Source organism: Antrostomus carolinensis, unplaced genomic scaffold (assembly GCF_000700745.2).
Source record: "Antrostomus carolinensis isolate BGI_N321 unplaced genomic scaffold, ASM70074v2 scaffold15672, whole genome shotgun sequence".
Classification (NCBI taxonomy): domain Eukaryota; kingdom Metazoa; phylum Chordata; class Aves; order Caprimulgiformes; family Caprimulgidae; genus Antrostomus; species Antrostomus carolinensis.
Genome location: NW_010297713.1, coordinates 34,873 through 57,225, shown reverse-complemented (window position 1 = coordinate 57,225; position 22,353 = coordinate 34,873). Strand labels below are relative to the sequence as shown.

Below are 22,353 nucleotides of genomic sequence, written 5' to 3'. Positions count from 1 at the left end.
AAATTAAGTTAATAACAGTTTGTAAAACTTTGGCTATTTCATAGATGCATCCTAGTTAAATAAAAGTGCTATATTACAAAGGGTAAAATATTAAATATGAAATACTTTTTTTTTTTTTTAAATGATGAAGAATCGCTACCCCCTTCTCTTGGCAGTTTTTAATTTTCACTATTGCTAAGACACTGCATGAAGGGCCAAAAATCAGAATACTATTTGGGAAAATACGTAACCAGCACAATCTAAATGGTACTTGTATAATCGTGTAATTACATGTAATACTGCTTCTAATCATGGGGCTAGTTATTTTGCACATAGAAACTTATATTTCATTGGTAAAGTTCTTGATAAAAAACAACACAGTTGTTTTACTGTACAAGCAAGCAACAGAACTATATCAAAATATACAGTTTTTGTTTTTTTATTTTTAAATTTATCCCTTTGTAAAGCTTTTTCAATGACTTCTACTAGTACCTGTATCTGTTTTCTCTTAACACTTGCCTATTCTTGGACTGCAAACGATGTAACCAAGTCTCAGTCAGTTCAGAACTTCTGTAAATGTGAATCTGGGCCTCGACTGTGTCAGAGTAATAGCAGCTTAAGAAGAAGGAGGAATCATATCACACATCAAATATTAGACAGATTTTATATATAGTAAAGGGTTCTAAGGATTTGGACTTAAAACAGATGCCTTATGCCCTGTTATTGTGGTTTCTAGGAATAATTTGTCTTCCTTAGTATTCAAAGTGCTTTTGTGGGGTAACTCAGCATAACATATGAAGTGATATCCCAATAATGATTTTGGGTAATACTTAATATTTAGTCAGATTTAAATCTGCAGAGAAGTTTAAACTCAAAAGGAGTTCAAAACTATCTATACTTTATTTACCATTATTATCTGGTAACTCCAGGAGGTTTTATGACATAAAACACAAATAGAAATCTACACAAACAAAGCAAACAAACAATTTTTACATGAAGTATGCAGTGTTGAAAGGTCTTTTCAGTGGCACTTTATGACAGTTTGCCTCTTCTGAGTCTTGGGGAAACTACTCCTCATTCTGGGACTTTTAATTCTGCAGAGGGAGCCCAAAACTTTGCAAGGTGTAAACTAAATAGATCTACATGGTGCCAAGTAGCATGAGATAAGACAGTTTTTGCTTTCATTTCCCCTTACTGCTATCAAAGAGAACAGCTGTAATAAGGGGGAAAAAAAACCCCAAAAGTCCTATCTCAAATAACTCAGATTTTAACGTGATATACAGGATGTCTTTAGAAAACAAAACAAAACCTGAAAACAAGTAATAGAAACCAATGTAAACTTCCTAAACTAACTCAGCTGAGGTAACAGGTAGCCAGTTTAATTGGCTGATTGGGAAAAATTTATCTTCTTTTAAACACACTTGTACCTGAATTGGAAACAGCAGTGCATCACAACACTAGAGCATTTTCATGTAGTTAAAGCAATGGATGGTGATGTAGATTCTACAGCTTTCATGACATTCATTAGCTGCCCAAATTATTGCTGAGTTTTGATCTGTAAATTATAAGTGTCAAGGAGGCTGTAAAACTATATTCAAATTAAATCAATAATATGCATAAAGTATTCTGTGTTCACTGCAAATATATTAAATATACAGCTCTTACTCGAGCATTATTTTCATAAAATTAACCCCCCAACAAAATTATAATGCCTTTTGTTGTAATTTTACACCATTGTGTATTTGATAGTACATACAAGTTCAGAAACTTATGAACTTCAAGAAATATTACATGCAAAACGTCTCTGAAAGCAGTTTGCACTTCTAAACAAATACTGAAATGTTCGGTCAGTAAATCATTGATGCACTCAACACTGGGTTATTTACAATGAAATAATTAAAGAATAAATTCAAAATCAGTTTATAATTTAAGTGCAGAGTCTGGGGTCAGTCTTCATCACTAGAATCTGAATCCTCAGATGAAGACGATGTACTATCAGATCCAGATGAAGCATCTGCTTTCTCTGAACCCTCATCTGTGCTGTTTTCATTGTGAGAGCTTGGCTCTGTTCCCCCTTTGTCTTCCTGATCTCTAACCCTAGAATTTTCCTCCTTTTCTTCTGTGGGCTTGGCTGAGCCTGTGTCATTGCTTTCACTGTTCTGTACATCAAAAATATTAGACTGAGACAAAGCTGGGATATGAAGATTAAGGCCTGGAGTGAGAAGCATCCCTGGGTAAAGTATGTTGGACAAAAGTAATGGGTTAAGAGAGAGAGGATTGGCAGCTGCAGCAGCAGAGGATGTTGAAGGAGAACTTGAAACAGAGTTTTCACCACCAGTGTCTGTATTTTGGTCTTCTGTCCTTTCTTTTTTTATATCTGCCTCCTTTGAATCGCTTCCCCTTTTTTCCTCCGAAATAGATTCCGTAGACTTTGTCAGAAGTCCTCCCATGCCCAGCAAGTTTGGTAATCCAGCCATCCCTGACAGCAGCATGGGGAACATGGCAGCCATGTTCTTCGCTTCTCCTCCAGTAGTTAAGCCAGCTGGCATTCCCATTAATCCTGCTGTCACTTGCAGCGACTGCAGGTTCTGCAGGTTCTGTTGTAAGGCCTGAAGACTAGGCAGATCCACCCCTGGAAGCAATCCGTTGGCTAGCAGAGGGTTAACGGATACGCTCGCAGCAGTGGCAGCTGCTGCAGCTGCTGTTGCCTTGGCAATCTCACTTTTGGGGCGCCTTCCTCTCCGGCTTACTTCTTCCCGCACAACAGGTCCAGTGAGAATTCGGTCAAACATACCTTCTGGAAGAAATCCCTGCAAGAGACACATTGGGTATTTTTAGTATTTTGAGAGCTTAAAGATGGAAAAGTAAAAGCAAACAGAAGACCCAAGAGTACAGTAACGGTGTCAAAGATTATTCTGGTATGTTAGCACAGCAGCTTCATCTCTAGACAACTCAGTGGAACTTGTGGTGACTTTGTACTATCACATCTCAAACATCTAAAGGTCCATTTCCACAGTGAGGTCTATACAGTTATCTTCTCAGACCCTCTGCTAACTCATCCTTAGAGGTCTGTTTGCAGATCAAGTCAAACATAGCTAATTATAGGAGCAATCTCAATTTAAGATCTAAAGCAGCATTGCTTTGCAATATTACTGCATTCCAATCATTTGACAGTTTAATTAAAAGTATCAGTTACTCAATTTAAAGTTAAATATAAATGTGTGATTGCACACAGCCCAACAATCTCTGAGTCTGAGCCCTTTTTTTTTATTGCTAGTATCTGTTTAATGTCCTGATATTTCACCTCATCCATAAACTTCAGAATAAACAGTAAAGACTCAAATTCCATTAAAATGAAATGCAAAGCTCTTCTTTTTAGGGCTTGCACAGTGTTACTTCACCTCTGTAAGCCCTCCGACCTAAAGATGAAGAAAGGCATGCAATGGGCACCAATACTATTCTCTTTGAAATGCACTGTCTTGAAAATTCCTCTTAAAAATGGCAAGCATAACACCAACTATTACTAATCTCCACACTACAATAGCCTTCCCACCCGCCCCCAGCAAGTACCTCTAATTTAAACTAGCCTAATACAACTAGAGGAATTCAGAACTCATGCTCTGTTTTTCTGTCCTGTGAATCACTACTAAATTCTACAAGTAATTCTGCTACTATATATACCTGTATTCACTGCAGTGTAATCCTGTTCCTAGTTACCTGTTTTTTACCAGAATGTCCAGCAAGGGTACTGGAGGGACTGGAATTTAGAAATTCACAGAAAGATCACAAGTTCTTTTGATAATGAACTAGAAAAAGTATCAACTTGGTCATTTCTTTGCCAGAGGCTGACAGTGTAGCATAAATATAATATACTTCTGACAAGTTATAGTAGGTGAGGAAATAGACTTCACAAGAATATTGACAAAACCATCCTCACATCTGTTAGAACATGGAATGGTAAAGTAACTGGGTTACCCAGAAACCATTCTTTATTATACAACACAACTTTCTGAAGTTCAAAATATGTCCTTATCTTCAAGGTAAACAGGGAATGAACTCAGGATCATACACTATACTTGAACCAGTGACACTTAAATGGGAAGAGAGACCAGCTATATAGTAGTTCCCATAATGAAAATGTGTACCTGATGTTTTCTTGGAAATGTGGACAAAGTCTATAAAAAAACTTTATTCTTTTAAATTTTAAAGTACCAACCTCAAACAAAATAAAACTTCAAACTCATTAAATGTATCTTGCTACTAGAAAGAAGCTGGCTCGGGACTACAGGCAATGTAGTACTCCTATCACTAGCTTTGCTGGTAAGCCATACAGAAAGAATACATGGGCAACACTGAAGTTGTAGTGCAGACCTACTCGTAAAACTGTATTAATATATTAATCTCGTTCCCTCCACTGGAATCTCAACACTAGTTTTCAGCAAAAATCAAAATCTCTAAGAAATATAAACCAGAAATTCTAAGTAGCAGAAAACAGCTGTATTAATACTTGATTTACATTTTGATTCAGGATAGTAATTTCTTAAGAGTGCACACTGTCAGTAAATTAATTAAAAAGTAAATTAAATATTTAAAATTATATTTATCTTTTTATTATATTATATATAATACATATTGTCATTATATTTATCTTTTATTATTTCAAGTCTAACTTTAAGAATAAGAAAGTATCCTGTGGGCTAACACCTTTCCTAAAAACCTTCAAGTCTCCATTTATGAGATGAAAAAGTCACAGTATTATAGCACCTCAACCATATCTCTAATTTGGGGTTGGGAGCCACTGTCCCTCCCTTCCTCCTACTCACAGCTGTGCCAGCAAACCAGTTTAGGGAACTGAGCTGGCAGATTTTTTTTTTAAAAAAAGCTAACACTGACTCACATTCCACATTTAATATAACACCAGAAATGAAAAACATGTCTTTTGATATGCAGGCTTTTTTCCTGTTTGCCTTGTTTGTTTTTAAAATATATTTCATGTCACGGTTATCTGATTCTGTAAATACTCACAGACTGTTTTACAACTTCTCCCCATTCAGGAGCCACTCCATATTCTGGATTTTCTTTCAAGAACCTGCACAAATCCTTCAAAGGGGGAGCGAATGCACCCCCCACCTAAGAAGCAGAAGGGTAAAAGTCAGCAAATACTTCTTCTCATTTGACAAGAAAAATGCAACGTTCGTACCTGACACTGTTTCATTTTGGCCTTTTATATAAAACAATACAAAAAAGTCTCACTTTAAGTTATCAATAAGTATGCTATAAGTTTTGACTAATTCCTGGTGGTATATGTGAGATATTCTTGATTATTTCTAAATCTTCTAAACACAAACTCATCTATTAAACTCATACTTTGCAACTTCAATATTTGACATTCCTACTAATGTTTAATATCAGTTTATTTAGACACGCAATGAATGGAAGAGCAACTACATGAACAGAGGACAACTGTGGTGCAAGTATTACCAAGAAGGTTGTTAACTATAATCTTGTTAAACTTCTCCTTTTCCACTAAATCAGTCCTATTCTGTCATCTTAGTCAACTTGTAAAAATACTTCCATTAAGAGGCTCTGCTTCCTTTGTGAAATTATTTCTTGTGTTTTTTTTCATGAGAAAGGCCAAGTTAATATTGCTAGACAGCATGTCCTAGTAAAATCATATAAGCAGGAACATAAGCTTTCAAATTAGTCAGAAGCACTATTCAGACCCAGAAAGAAAGAAGATATGGTAGAAAGAAGAAAGGAAAGAGAATTCCAGTTTCTGCTAAACTTTATCTATAAACTGCAACTTAAACTCACATTTTCTAGGCTACTTTTGGTCCCCTCACCCCCTGCTAATAAATGTGTAATTGAACTAAAAAAGAAAATGAGATAAAAGCAGTTTGGTGAAGCAGAGAAATTGGGGAGAGTTTATAAATGGGAAAACTGAGGTTAAAGTAACAGAACAGAGTCTCAACTATGGTGTGGAAATTTATTACAGAAAAAAAGCTCTCATGAAAACACAGTCTTTTACAGCAAGCACAGATCAAATCTCTCACATCTTGATCATCAGCTTTGAAAAGATTCCTCAGGGCACAGCTTACTGTAGAGCAGACCAAGGGTCTGTTTTTCAAGAGACTAGCAACCATACAGGTTTCTCTTTAGAGCTGCTGTCTCAATGCACCGAAGAGATTAAAGACTCTCAAATTCTGCCTCATTCTTCTCTACAGATGTAAAAAGCTTCTGACCTTAATATAGCAGCATAAAAAAAATTCCTGCTTTCCTTGCAATTGCTTCCTAACAAAAAGAAAAGCCAGCAGTATCACAAGAGAAAATGCTCCATACATTGACGCAATACCTCAAAGACTCCCACTGGACTGCTGCTCTGGTACCACACTGACATTTGAAGACACCATCCCACATATCTGTCCAAATTTGTTCAATAAACAACAGTAATGTTCTGCATGCTCTGCTCAAACATTGCCTTTTAGCCTTCCCCAAAGCCTACTCATATGTATTATGCCTTTACCAAACTTTAATCATCTGTCTAAAAATTTGAACACAGCACTTAGTCTCCCATCCTCCACTGCTGGGACTGTATACAAGAACCCCCCTTCTACTTTTGTTCCCCTCTTACACTACCATTTAACCTAGCCACATGATATGCAGTGTATATATACTGGTGAACCACAAAGGTCAAAAGCCAGAGATAACTGAAAAAAGCAAAAAGCAAAATAATCCAGCACACAGGATTTAATCAATTCCAATGGACAAGTTTCTATGCAGGATGTACTACCAATATAATTTTAATCATGTCAAAAGCAGCAGTGAGATGTACACAAAATTTAGAACTTGTAAGAATGTTGCTACTGTGATGAAAACAGCATGTATTTCAGTGGTCGTGCCTCTGTATTAGTCAGTGGCACAAATACTGCAATACAGAGTGCTCAATGCTATCTGAACATAAACCACAGGGTAAGTTTGTAGCCATACCTTACATATTTTTATAGTTGCAGAAAATTTAGTAGAAGATTGTAATTGACTTTCTTGCTCTGTGCCAAAGCCTTAGAACAAAACTCTTTCATTTGTACACAGTATTTAGCAAGTGTAATATTTGAGTTGAGGTAACTTCATTTGGGGAACATGGGAACGGGAACAGTAATCTGAATACCTTTCTTGCGTTTCTTCTATTGATGAGCTGAACACGTTCTTCACCAGTCAAACTATTAACGTCCAGTTTATTAGGGTTTCGACAACGGTGTCTTTTTTGTTTGGGCCTCCCATCGTGCAACTGCATCCTCTGTTATAAAAGAATTAAAAACCAATTATCTTTTGGATATAACTGTTTTAAGAAATGGTAAGGCATCTGTGTATTCTACTGAATTCACTTGAAGTCATCTTCAATTTCAGAAGTACTTCTGCAACCATACTAATTTACTAATCACAACCATATAAGCAGCAGCCCAGTACACAGCACTAAACCCTCTCTCTGATGCCTCTACCCATTGCTTTATTTTAATGATTTTTCAGTTTTCAACAGTGCTATAACCATTAGGAATATTACTAATATTTTATATTACAACATCTTTATGGAGAAACAAGGTTGCTATTCTGGATGTCATAAATACGATTTTCTTACATTCTGTTCAACATTAGCACATCTCAAATTCAGAGGTAAAATGAGAAGCTCATACCCACACACAGCACTGTAATGTAGGTATGAGATACATCCCACAGTAATGTCTTTAAACCGCTTGCACATCACTAAATACGCTGTTACACATTTTCAGCTCCCATTATCAGTATCATGGTAACATGAGTTTCCTTATCTTAGATAATTTTTTAATCCTAGGTGAAATTAGACCAAGATCAAATATTTTTGTTTAGTATTGCTTTCCTTGGCAATTACATTTGTGAGGGAAAAGACAGGCTTGTGGAACTCAAATTATGTAAGAAGAAACAGATATTTTCCTTTTCCTAAGCAAAACAGAAGAACAAAGACAGAATAATTCCATGTAACATAGGATACTAATTCAAATGCACTTTATGAGAAATGTTTTACTATTTAGCTAAAAAGAACTGGAAGGATACTCACAGGAATACAAGCTCCTGAATCTTCAACGTATCCAGGGTGTTCTTTAAGCCACCTTTCTAAATCTTTTCTTTTTGGGGCATCATCACCTGCAAGCCTCGTTCCATCTTTTAGGTTAATAACAGGAACCGGACTCTCTGCATCAAGCATGCCTTGGGACTGCGTGTAAGGGAGTGCTGGGTTTATTCCTGCAGCAACTTGACAGGAGTTAATACCTGGATTAACCTGGAGAAATTAAAAACATTTGACTAAGTCCTCCATGGAAAACAAACCATCATAATTATTTCATGTATGATACAGTGAAGGGCACAGTCCTGCAGACAATTATGTACACACTCAAGGACTCAGCGAAGACTACTCCTGCCATAAAGATAGTTCCTTTTAAGTCACTGTACAATCAGGTCCTGTAACAGATGTTACAGGAAAGGTTGTCAGAAAGTGCTGCTAGTTATGCTCAGTTAAGGGATTAACAGTAATTTGGACCTTATTTTTGGATACAGAATCAAGTTTACTTACATGATTAGGCTGTTTATTTCTATTTATAAAGAGGACATCAACTCCCTCCACATTCTTCCTTCTTCCCCTCCTCTTTTTGACAACAGGCTGACTGTCAACTATGACTCCATTGGCACTGGCTGTTAAGTGACTGGAAGTACCTAATTAATGATGCAGTAAAATTAGTGTCAGATGCTTGAGCTGTTTATAACAAGAAACATGTCTGAATAAAAAAAGGAAATTACTTGAAATAGTGCAAATGCATGTAATTTCTACATGTAATGTCCAACAGAAATTGCCTATCAATTTAGGACTTTAAAACACTTACTATCAGGCTCTGAAAAGCCACTCTACCATGGAAATTTCCTATTACTGCCCTCTACCCCATCCAAATAAATCTGTACAGGGAGGAGAGCTGTTAAAAACTGCTAACATCACACACACTCAGATGCAGACATCCCTAAACAAACATTTATAACAAGTCCTTAGTGGTATGTTGCAAAAGAACTTGCAAAATGCAAGTGAAGGGTAGTATTTTTTTTAAAGGCAACGTTCTCACGTGCGTATGTATGTAATCTCAGTGAATCACAGTCATTTAATCAGAAGCTGGCCTAAATCAAGCACCCAATTCTAATAGTTTAAAATATTTTAATCCAAATTTTAACTGCTTATTTTAGGCTCATTTTTATTTGTCAGTGTACACCTTCTGTTATTTTTTATGAAAATAATCTATAAGTTTTTGGCTATAAGCCAAAAATTAGTTCTGGACTATTGTTCTCCACTGTTTCTTGACATGAGACACAGGAAAGCAGATGAAGAGTGCAAATTAACACAGGCATATATCTGGAACTCTTCATCTTTACTTACAAACTAGCCACAAGCAGTTCATATTTAAAGTGTCTACTGTCAGTTTACAGCAACGAACTTCATAATCTTCTTGTGGGGGTGTTTATAACATATAATGGTATCCTTCTAGTAAGTGAACATTACCATAACTGACACTGTGAGAGAGTATACATGCAGTTCAACCTCACACCTCAACTTAGGTGCCCACTTTCCCTAACACCCTGGAGAGAATTCCTCCAGACTGCAGTTTAGAACAAGGAACATTGCAAACATCCCTCTCCACTGCCCTAAACGTGGAGATCAACAGAAGAACCTAGAAGATAAGACTTATTACTAACTCTTCTGCTCTCTGACATGTTATGTACCTGATTCGGGAAGTGATTTTGGGAAGTTGACAAGGCTGGTTTCTGAAGCATTCTGGAGTTCACGTAGCCGAGCCAGGTATTGCTGCTGTCCCAATGCACCTTCCTCACTTTCAAATGGCCTTTTCTGAGACAGTCCCTGCTTCTGAAAAGTCAATTTCAAACCACCTTCCTGTTAAATAAATCCCAGGGTTAGAAGAGTCTCTTCTGGAGCAGAATGACTACTTCATAATCAGGATTCTCACAAACACTTACTCCAGAAGAGTTGAGGAAGAATTAAAATGTTGCATTAGACCTTAAAACAAGTCTTGCCACAAATGTAAAAAAAAAATCTGAACAGAGATTTAATGGAATTGCTTCTATGAACAAATTTTAAATTATCTACTATCTCAACTGAAAAATCCAGACACTGAACAGCTGTCTAGCTCCCTAATCTACTCATAAAGAAATGCCAAGCCCAATTACAAGAGAAAATTATCATACATTTTAATGTGCTACTAACAGGTCTCAAACTACAGATAAGAAAAACATTTGAAGTTTCTAGTCTGCATTTAAACTGACAAATTTACCTGTAACCCTCCAAAAGGCCACAAAATAATAAAGCGCTTGCTGGATGGGACATGCCAAAATGTAAAAAAAAAAAAGCCAAAAAAAATAGCCAAACAACAGAAATACTTTTTTTGTACTAACCAGATCTCTTAGAAACAGCATAAAATAGGCTGTCTGGGGAAGCACCAGAATGGCAAAATTGCAATTCAGAGAGAGAACTAAAAACGATTCCTTCCAGTGGTGTATGCAAACAAAAAAACCCCTACAAACCCCTCCAAGAAACCAAACCCCAAAACCAAACACTCAATGCCCAGAAGCAGCAGACCCAAATACCCACAAACAAGTGTATGAAGGAAGTGAGAGTGAGAGCAGGCAGCCACTTGCAGGTAAAGCATGCCGCACACCGCAATCGCAATCAGGTCCTAGGGCAATAAAAATAAACATACGTCATTGATTTTCACTGTAAACTCCTTTTCTCGTACATGCTTCTTCACCTTTGACATCTGTGGTGACTGATCATATTCTTCTTTAACACCTGCAAGAGGGGGTGTTGGTGCACTGGGCTCACTGTAATCTGCAGCTGCACCGGGGCTGTCCAGAAGTTTGGTTGTGTAGAAAGATGCCACCGTATTGCTGTCATAGCTCCTTCTTGCTGTAGGCCATTTACCTTTCAACACTGTTTGACAAATACTATCAAGTCGATTAATCATAACTCGATCCTAAAAAAGAGAAAATATTTTTGTATCAGGAATGCTTACCAACACTGTACACATGACATTTATGTCTTATCTTCTAATTCTAAAATGAAGAGATATGACAAAATTGTTAATTACTGGACTCGGACCTAAAAGATTTCCAAGTTCCTGGATTTGTACAGATGCCCTGTAAAATTTTGTGAAAGTCACCTCTACTTAATTTCACTAGCTGTAAACAAATATACAATCTCTTTCATACAAGGTTTGGGGCCTGCCAATGCTTGAAACACATTCTCTCACTGATTTTTATATTAAAGATATGCTAACTACCAAAGCGTTATTTGCAGATGTGGCTTTGACTCATTGGTAGCAGAGTCTGAATCTGTGGGCAGCACCATAACATATCCAGCAAACAGCACTTATCAAACTAAATCTACAGACTTTTATTCATGTCTCATTTTAGCTTTTGAAAGCATATTATTCCTTATTCACATTCTTAAGATGCCCAACACAATCTGACTTCATGCACCTGCATAATATATAGATCTTGAGTCACCCGAGAACATGTAGACTCCAGAAACTACCAAGTTTTCTGATGCTTTCAGAATGCAGTTATTTGTAAATAAAAATGTGAAGCTAGAATTACCTGTTCTGTAAGCAAACATTTTTCGCCAAGTTCAAGACCCTCCCCTGTATTTAAAAGAAGTCTGATTTTGTACACTCTGAATGTCATTTCTCATTATCTGCCAAGCACCTGTGACACTGAAGCTATGCTCCCCTTCTCAAACGTTCAAAAATTATAAAAAGCAGTGTTTAGATTTAAATGCATCTTCCAGGAGTAAATATAACAACAACTAAAAGCTCCTCCAGATCCTACATCTATTTTCCCTGTTTCGACACCATTTTTGTCTCCTGCATTGCCTTCCTTTTCAGACCTTCCTCAACTGCCTGACCTTTAAACTCTTCCTTCATTACAAGCTTGTGATCTACCTCTGAATTTTCAAGCTGATTTGCAACTCATGCCTGTTCCACAGAAGGAAATTCTAAAATTATGGTTTTTATTAAAATGCCAGAGTGGGTTTTTTTGATAAAGCATATGCCTAGCAACACAGTAAACATGCTAAAAAATACTACAATCTCTTTAGAACTATTGAAAAATATAAACATCAAAAATCTGTCACAAAAGTTAACATCATGTGGGCTTTCCTACGCTTAAAAAATCTGTGACACACTAAAACCTGTAAGTGTAACACTAACTATAAAAGCAGACTTTTCAGACCCAGAATATGGCTAAGTCAGTCTCATTTTCCTTAAATATCAGGAAAGAAACCTATCAAAAATATAACACAGTTAAAGTTTATGTAGTGAACAGGCATTTCAGCAATTCAATTTTTGCTTCATCTTTTTAGTAAGCTAGTAATTGAAAGTGTAAGAAACCGCTCTGAGGTCTTCCAAGCTGTCATAGCCAGAGAGATTTAGATATGCCCAAAGAGCTTAAAAATATTCACTACTTATTTCAAACAAGATTAACTTCCAGTCACTTAGTGTTATTGTCTTCTGAAAGTATACTTTAGAATTTCAGTAATTTCAGTAATTCACATACAGAATCATAGTTTAATTTTAATGTAAAAGTTGTATTACACCAGTGCTTGAGCCAGTCTGCACTTTAACATGACTCAGGATTTTGCAATGTAGCTGAAGGAGTCCTACAACTATTAAATTTTTCTAATATTTAGCTTAACTGATTTCTTGCTTTGTTTCATTTTTTACATTCTCTTGGACTACTCTCAACAATTCCTCTCACTGACTTAAGATCATTCAAATATCTGATAAATTATCTCATGTTAATTTTAAATATGCTTCCTTTAAAGTTTTCTTTCCTATGTGAACATTCTTTTATAGATATAGCTACAGAACTGATGTATAAAATGCTTTGTGATACTTTTACTATGATTTACCACGAACAAAACTGTGGGTTCCCCCCACATCTCCCCACAACTCAGTGGTTTTGTTTGAACTTATTTAACTGAATAGTAACGTCACAGCCCACCTTTCCTTACAACTATGGTTTTCCAAGTAGTATTACAAACTTGCCTTTGGCCAGTAGGATGCAGCCAACATGTATCCACCTTGTAGGAGATAAGTGGAGTTTGGTGTCCCATTGTTCATCTGGAAACTGTCTTGAGTCTCATCTTGTGTTGTACTCAGAGAAGCTACACTCTCTTCATCATATGCTTTTATATGCGGCGTTCCTTCTGCTAAAAAAACCCCAAACCACTAATATTATTTGATGTCGTAAAGAAGTTAAACTCTCATTGTAAGAGGTTCAGGTAAACAACACACAGAAAAACGTTCAGAGAAACTCCAAACACAAAGTTAAACTGCAGAATTCATCTGTTAGGTTTTCCATGATGACTGCTGATATTTTCTAGGCATGTAAATTCCACACATACTCCTGTTAACATTTCAAGAGCTTAACATGTCAAACATTTAGCTATTTGAACACAGACATGCTTCAGAGTAATCTGATACAGTCTTTACTTATTTTAACATATTTCTTTTGTAAGACAACATGCACTAAACTGTAAAAGGAAAAGACTCTCTGAGAAAATGTTTATAAGTGAAATGATATTGATTAATAGAAGTATTATAGGTAAGATGAAAAATTATAAACAGGTGCTATGAAATAATATAACCAATTCTTATAAACCATACACCATGCTGCTTTTCATTTGTCCCTTTTGTATAGGCCCCTCCATGATTGGTTTAAAAACCTAATCCAGCTGAACCAACAGGAATAACAGAGTTTAGGACATAATAATTATAGAAGATAAGTGATTAACTTAGAGTAAGTATAAGTTAGATGTGACTATGTAGGCTTTTCTTAAAAGTGCCAAGGTGAGCAGACAAGAAGATTATTCAAGAAGATCAGTGAACACAGTGCCCAGAATGAGAACAGCAAACTGCAGCTTCTGAAGAGGAACTGAGATGAGATGATAATAAGCATCCAAGTTTGAAGAATCACTATGGATTTTTAATAGGATTTTAAATAATAAGAATTTGGAATTGAGGGTTCGTGGGAAAACACCAAGAACTTTGAGAAGAATACCTATTGTATAATGTTCAATTTAGCATAAATATAGAGCCTGACTTTTGCAAGCCTCTGCCACTCACTGAGGTGATGGCCCAACTCTTGAGTTGTCAATAAAGCAAACCTAGAGTTACCCACAGACTGACTGAAAATTCCTTTAACAAAACTACAGAATTAAACTGAAATGAAAGTTGTCTGTCTACTGGGATATTACTTTAAAAAAATGCCCCATTTAATTTACTGGGTAGAATGCACATGTGTCTGCATCATTTAATTTTAAAAATTTTAATCACAGACAATTTTTTCCTAGTATCTTTCCAGTGTGTCTTCTTTCTTACACTTCTCTCATTATTATTATTATTATTTTACTTTTGCCTCCATCCAGACAACAGTGGCTTCACTATGACATGGGGAAAGTCCAAAATTTTTTTTAAAAAAGTAAAAAAAAAAATAAAGGTGCTGCTTGAAAAGGTAAATACTATATCAGCACAACAAGTAAAAGTATCAAGGGACAATTCTACAAAAAACTCACATTTGTCCTTAAAAATAGTCACGTATCGAGTCATCTGATACAATTTATCTCTCCCTTAAGAGATGTTTCAAATGTGAAAAGCATGCCAAAGGTTGTACAACATATGAAATAACACTTGGGCTTAAAATTAAAATGCAGATGAAGTTATCAGAATTTTTGAGCATTTACCCATCTTTTCAATACCAACTTCCAGTAAAATAGCCACAAAAAGAAAGGCTGATTTACGAGATTTTGTAATCTGAGGATGGCACAACTACTCGCCTAAACAGACTGAGCTGGCAGAAAGCAAGCCTAATATTTGGACTTGTAGCACATGTTACAGTATCCACCATCTAGACCTAAATATTTATTTTATATAAGCATTCCTTTTCTCTCACTGTTTTAATGTTTGCATACAACTGTTTCCTCTGAAAATGTTCCACTGCTACAGGCAGCAGCATCTTAATCATTTTGTTTAAGTGGTATTTGACTTGCCCAGTAATCACTTTGCCAGTAAATTAACCCTATGGTTTCCATTCGTCATTTCCACAGACAAAAGAATCCATCTGACTAACACAATGCCTTTTTCCCTGAAGTACTGGGGAAAAAAATAGCTTATTTATTTATGCTATAATCCCATTGCCTAACTTCATCCTCTTCCTTTCTCTATTACAATTTGTTATCACACAGTCAAGAAATCTTTTCACATTCTGAGTTTCAATGGGGCAAGGGTAGAGGACACATCATACTAACAGAAAAGGACTGTATTAAACTATGATTGGTCAGTTTATTAAAAATTTTAAATTACTTCACTGATCAGAGGTTTCTGCTTCTGCTGTGAAGCTTTCAAAGGTGTCTGTTAGTTGGTCCCATACTCTACAATCGCCTCAGTCTTTTCCAAGCAGGTACACATTTTTGCTTGGCCACCTCCAGTTTACAAGGAGAAGCAGCTGACATGGCTCTATAGCTTGGACAGAAGGCAGCTTCCATATTTAATTAAAGCACAATGAGGAAGCTACAAAGACAGGTGAGCAAGAGTGGAAAAAACAAACAAGGAAACCAAAAGAATCTCTGTATTTAGGAAGAAAAAGTAGGGAATACACACACAAGATATTTCCAGAGAACATTGGCCATTCAACTCCCCTTCCACATGGGAACCACATGCACAGTAAGCTTACTTAGGGAATCAGACAACAAATCCTATGTACCTCATCCAAGGCACTGATAGGAAACAAAAAAAATGCTGTACCCCTGAAATTCTTACAATTCACTTCAAGAAACAGGTAAATATGTTTAAGTTTACTTTTGTGGGATTTATTATCCTTTTTTAGACATTTTTCCATTAAGAATAAACTTGTTCAGTTTAAGAGCTATATGGCAGAAATAAGACTACACACATACCACGTTTTTGTGCCTCCTCTTCATCACTATCACTCTCTTCAGACGATGATGATGACGACGATGATGACGATGAGGATGAGGAGGAGGACGACGAAGATGCTGAAGAACAAGATGAAGATGATGAAGAGCTAGAGCCTGAACGAGAGTGTGAACAAGATGAGGAAGATGAAGAGGATGAAGAAGATGACCTGGAAGAACAGGATGATCTGTCTGAGTCAGAGTCCGAGTCAGAGCTAGAGTCAGATCCTCTTTTCCTGACTCTCTGTTTTTTGGAAGCTGGGTTTGGAGTTAGAGGCTCTGTCCTTGCTGCCACCATGCGCCTGTCTGTTTCAGCCTTCACACTAGGTTTGTGGTCTGTATTTTGAATTGGTGTGCCATTTTTTGGACTCAAAGGTTCAGATTTCATTATTGTCTGTGTCTCCTCTGTAGACATAGATTCGTCTTCAGAAGACTGTGGGTCCTCTTTCAAATTTTCATTTTTAGTTTTTGTGTCCTCAAAAGCATTGACTTTAGCATCTGACAATCTTGACTGAGGTGTAAGAGGAGAAGCAGATAATGCCATCTGGTACTGATGCAAGAGCGGAGTAGAAGTCCTTGAGAGCGCCACTTTATTTTGATTATAGTTCCTCTGGGCAGACATAAATGAGAGTTCAGGATCACGAAGAATATGATAATCAGTCCTGCTAACTCCATGTTTAGCAGCTCCAATAAGTAAATCCCTGTCATGAGTCCCACACTCCCACCAGACAGGTAAGTCTGGGTTTGGCTGGCATAGTTTTAATCGTTCAAACAACTGTGGGTGTCTAAGAGCCTGTTCTCGCACTTTCCTTAGGAGTTCAATGCGATACAATGTCCGAGAAGCACGCTCCTCTGTAATGGGTTGGATAAAAATGCTTGGGTCTACCAGTTCTGTATTAAAACAAAACAAAGATGAGAATCTGGCAAAAAACCGCCACTGCAAATCACTAAGAGAAGAAGATGGTTTTAATCAGCTAATATATGTCTCCTCATTATAAGCTTTCAATTTTACATTTAACATCTTTCCTCGTTTCCTTCTCCCCCATTTTGATTTTGAACACGGGAAAGAAAAACCTTTTCAAGATATGCACTAGCAACAGAAATTAAAATGGAAAATGAAAATATATACACTCACCTTCTTTTGAGGGGAGACGACAGACTCTCCGGCACATTGACATAAATGCATACAAGTACTTCTCTAAGCTCTCATCAGTTTTCTTATGCAGTCTAGCCATTGCTCTAAACTTGGTCCAATCAAATCGTCCCCTTTCAGGATCAAACACCACTCCAAATGTGGACACAACTCTGTAAAAGTCAGCTTCTTCTCTTCTTGTCCACCTTGAGCAGGAAGCAGAAAACTCCGTCATTTTCTTCACTATTTCTCACGCTAGCTATTATTATTTCTTCAATATTTTTTATAAAAGGTGTATTAAAAATGCATATTTGCATGCTACACATACCTTTGCTGTCTTTCAATCTTAGCAGCCATCTTTGGATTTAGAGCAGCTTCTTCATATGGAGGCTGCATCCCAATACTAGTTTGTACTGGGAATGCTGGCTGGATCTGCTGGGCCTGCCTATTTTTACTTGTTCGTTGATAAGCTGTTATTAGGCGGCGAAGACGTGTTGTTAAGGCAGACTGAGTAGGCCAATAGATTTTGTCTCCTTCCATCATTTGTCCATCTATGTTAAAACAAAGACACAGGAAAAATAAAGAAGTTAATTATTGCTGGTGCCTGTGATCCTATGCTAGGCAATCTAAATACATTTTAGCTGAGTCAGGAGAATCAATTCAAAACAGGGCTCAGATTTGAAGTTTTATGTATTTACCTCCATCTGCTATTACTAGATCACCTGGGGATGAAACGTCATCCTGTAGAAAAACAGAAGTGAAGCAAAATTAAGAATGCAGCCCTCTTCAGAGATTTAGGTTTAACTTACATCTTGCAGACAATTTATGAATATGACAAAGGGCAGGAGGAACATATATTTTGGATAAATGGCTAACAAGGCATAAAGCAGAATTATACAACAACTCCCTCCCATTCCCCCTTGCCCACACAACTGCACAGAAATACACAGAATAAGTTCTATCAATTTAGAGAAATATAGAAAAATGTAATAATTTGCTCAACGAAAAGGTGGAAGTGTTACATTTTAAGTCTGTTAAAAGAAGCCATTAATAGGAGCCTACTATACCTCTATGTCATCTTTAAACATTGCTGGTGCTGGTTTATATTCTGGATCTTCTACATCCCTGTTAAAATGTTAACACAAAAGAACTCATCTTAGTAACATTTTAGAAGTCCTTACACACTTTTTAATTAAGAAAAATTTATTTAAATGTATTTAGACATACTGTATTTAATTTTCTATTTGAAACGAGGAAAATATTTCATGGCAGCTTTGTTGTGAATCCTCCCCAATTCACTACCTCATTGAAAGATGTTCTTTACCACCACAGCTGCTAACCTCACTGATGAGGCAATGAATAAAAGCAGCTCTCTTTCAGCAATTATCAGTGATACTCAAACTGATCTACTGGGGTCACTGGTTAGCTACACAAGACTAATATACCAAGCTGACTAACCTGAAATCAAGTTAAATAGTCTGTAGCACTCTGCCTCTGAAGGCTTTTGTGCTTCAGTTTAAGCCGTATTTCTCATGCAGCAACACAAGGTAGAGCCCTTGTTAACAACAGACTGCTGCATCTTTCCTTTAATGGTGAAATCCCAAACCTCAACGGTTCTGTGACACTGCTCCTAACTCTTTTTTACTCTGTGGGAGTAAAATCAAAGTAGTATTCGTCACAACAGTGACATCAAACTAGTATAAAACCAGTTAAGAAGAGAATAAAGTACAACATATAGATCTGGTCTCATTTCCTCTAAGGCCCCAAAACATTCATCCCCATACCCATCAATATAATCATTTGCTCTCTGTTCGGCAGCAACTGCTTTTTCATCTGGCTTGCCAACCCTTTCCAAGAAGCACAGTGCTGGGTCTGCTCTGATAGTGTTGTATTTTTCATAACCTGTAAAGGAGGGAAAAAAAAAAGGAAAAGTGACACAAATTCAACTTTCAAAGTAAGCTATAAAAAAACCCCCTGAGTGTGGGGTGTTTACACTGAGGGGTGGGGAAGTACATATGTAGTCATGTGTATTACTCACCATGTTTAAAAACTCCAATTAGAAGTGATTTATCTGCATCTGCATCCCACCACTCAGCAGGGACTTCAGAGTGATCTGGCTCAGGGACCCAAACATCAATTTCACTAAGGAGAATCACCAACAGCACACCAACGTCAGTAATATTCAGAGGAAGAAATGCATTTTTATTTTCTCTTTGTACATTTATAATTACGTGGGATTTTTAAACTTCTCTCTTCAAACACACATACACAACATTCAGTGTCCAATAAACTAATTCAAAGGTTATTTTGAAGGTTGCAAAGTTTCCTAGGATTGAAATATTTATTTGGTATTTAAGAGCAAGTATCAGTTAACATGTGGATGGTTATGCTACTAAGAGTTACAAAAGCTACATAATACAATGTTAATTTATCATCAGGAATAATTTTGATAACCTAAAGAAACTAAGGCATATAATTTTTCCCCTCTGCTTTCACTAAGACCCTAAAAATAGCAATACAAAACACTCAGACAGCTTGATATTTTGTATTTGACAGAACAGTAACAGGGAAAGAATATGAAAACAGAACCAGCACACAACATGTATTTACTCTCAGTAAACTGTGCCAACTCCTAGCAGTCTGTGCTTACAAAGCTTAGCAAACCAAGGATTATCTGCTTTGGGATGGACTGTTCTTCCACAAATGTTTATAGCAGCTTTCTGCATCAAGTTAGAACTTTCTATCCACCACAAGCTCCTGTAGCAGTGAGTTCAAGAACTTCCAAATGGCAATACTTCCACTTAAAAAAAAAATGGAATATGCAGCAAATAACCAAAAGTGTGCATAGAGGCAGGAAAATGCTGCCAATTAGAATGTAAAGTATATAATTCTATCCTTCATTCACTTTTTCAGTCTCATTTGACTTAAATAATTTTACTTTCTATAGCTCGACTCATAAATAGGAAATCAGCACTTCCTCATGTCACATGATACTAAGTGTTTAGTAAACAAAACATTTTTCTCACAGTCTAAGGATACAAATGTTTGGTTTTAACATTTCGTATTTAGGTCTAGGAAGATATCTGAATTTTCATTTGATAGTTTACATTTAAAATAAACAAGCAAAAAAACCTCTCTATAGTTCACCTGGCATCAATTCCATCAAACACCTTTTGGAATTCATTACCAATGACTTCTTGTTTTAAGTAATACAGCATTCTTACTCGAAGCAAGACCCTAGACAAAGGAAAAAAGCAATACGAACATTAGCACTCAAAGCTTTCCACAGTTGTGGGTGGTATGGTTTTGTTTAGTCTTTTGTAATATCACAAAGCTTTCAAGTTATTTTCCTGAAACATACTTCCTTCAGTCACAAGGTCAATTCACATCACCTAACACCTTTTATTGCAATCACTTTTATAAATCTCTTCACTGCAAAAATTCTTTCAAATCCTAGACAAAGAGCAGGGCCAGCAGAACACTCCTCACTTCATAAAATACTGCTAAGAATAAACTGCTGTTCCCCTTTTCCTACTTAGAAGAGTCCCGTAGAAAGAACTGAGCAGGCTCAAAATGAACATCTTCCACACCACCTTTTAATTCCTTCTCACTTAGAATTTGGTGTGTGACCCCAATGGCCTCTCCAAGCTTTATCTCAATTCTTGATTACAGCTGTATGAAGTTTTCAAGCACAGTATGGTAAATTTTGCTACAGAAAAATGATTTATCTTTCAAGAGGCTAGTAGCTCAGATTCTCAGAAGCGCAGAAAACATGCCAGGTACACAGCATAGAAGATTGAGGGGCAATGACTTCAGTGCATTCAGGTTCTTTGCTAAACATTCCCAGTGACTTCCTTTGGCCACTATAAGGCTCCCCAAACACACTAGTAAGATCTTTTTCTCTGTACAGATACAAACAGTTTCTTTTAAATTGATAACGAAATTATTTTAAATGTGAAGTACTTGGTTCACCTCCTAATATTTATTCTAATCAAGCTAACACTATTAAAACTTGTTTCTTCATAGTGCCACAAGCATTTTTAAGTCTCCTAAGACAATGAAGAATTAGAAGAAAAAAGAATCTTTACATAAACACTGAAAGACATTCACACTTCAGCTACTACTTACTTGTTGCAATGGTGTTTTATGTGCTTTTTGTATCCTTCATCTTGCAACAGATGTTCTGGATTGTATTTTCGAAGCCATTCTGCTTTGTGTATATCAAAAGTGCTAGCCTGAGTCTTCACTTTTTTTCCTTTTCTTCCTCTAGGCACAGGGGCTGATAAACCTGTATAATTCAAAATACAAAACAGTAACAGCAACATGGAGGTTATAGATCCCTGTGATACTTATAGTTCCTATATCCTCTACCAGTCTTGTGACCTGCAGTGCAGAAAAAAATACTAAGATCACAGCCTCTGGATATGAGCTTTCTCTTTTGTCTCTTAGAGCATCTCTGAAGTACAGTTCACCAGCCAAGGACAAAGCAAGAGAAGGGGAAAGAAAGGAGAGCATGTTGACACCTACTATGAAACAGAATAGGCTCTTATGAACTGAAATTAAAAGAAGGCTTATGCAGAGTACACCAATCCATTCAGGTAAGCCATCAAACATAAAGCAAAGTAGAAATGACACACTCTTTTCCCATCAATTGAATTGTGTATCTGGAATAAATTCCACTTGTTTCCAGCAGGACACGTTCAGAGACGCCTTTTAGCTGTTTCTGTCCCAGTGCCACAGGTATAGATATATGGAGCTATTTAACTGCAGAAACACATAAACCCTTACCAAGGTGATTCTGTAACTCTCGTGTTTGCCCATCCTCTGTTGGGGTAATGAGATCCCATATAAAACTTTTTATTTTCTCATCCCCTCTGTAGTGAACAAGGCAATAGGCTAATAGAGCTCGGCAAATTATCTCCACGTCCTGTTCATTCAGCTGTCTCTTGAAGCGACCATGTGACAAAATCTCTCTCCATCGACCCCACCTAGTCAAAAGTGAAACACAAATCAGCACCTGAGTAGCCTGTAAGCTTCTGTTCCAAAAGGGAATTTCTCTGTAAAATATTTAAGCTTTCTGCTTTTTTCCTTCGGCTTAAGTCACCGAGTAGAAATATGAAAGTAACATTTGCAACAAAACTCCATGTGTTTAAAACAGTTTTAAACAAAACTCGCCTGTTTATAAAAA

General features: G+C 36.7%; 1 protein-coding gene across 1 annotated transcript in view; it reads right to left on the bottom strand.

Moving 5' to 3' along the window:
- Positions 1-553: 553 nt before the first annotated feature.
- The window catches only part of CHD9 (chromodomain helicase DNA binding protein 9), a 55,618-nt gene continuing 33,818 nt past the window's right edge, over positions 554-22,353 (bottom strand). The window contains 18 exon segments of the mRNA XM_029083558.1: positions 554-2,789; positions 5,005-5,109; positions 7,145-7,273; positions 8,069-8,290; positions 8,582-8,721; positions 9,772-9,940; positions 10,764-11,036; positions 13,107-13,267; positions 16,016-16,924; positions 17,169-17,371; positions 17,494-17,716; positions 17,864-17,906; positions 18,233-18,290; positions 18,950-19,067; positions 19,204-19,307; positions 20,313-20,402; positions 21,294-21,453; positions 21,954-22,153. Of these exon segments, the coding sequence (XP_028939391.1) occupies positions 1,926-2,789; positions 5,005-5,109; positions 7,145-7,273; positions 8,069-8,290; positions 8,582-8,721; positions 9,772-9,940; positions 10,764-11,036; positions 13,107-13,267; positions 16,016-16,924; positions 17,169-17,371; positions 17,494-17,716; positions 17,864-17,906; positions 18,233-18,290; positions 18,950-19,067; positions 19,204-19,307; positions 20,313-20,402; positions 21,294-21,453; positions 21,954-22,153 (4,171 nt within the window). The 3' untranslated portion in view covers positions 554-1,925.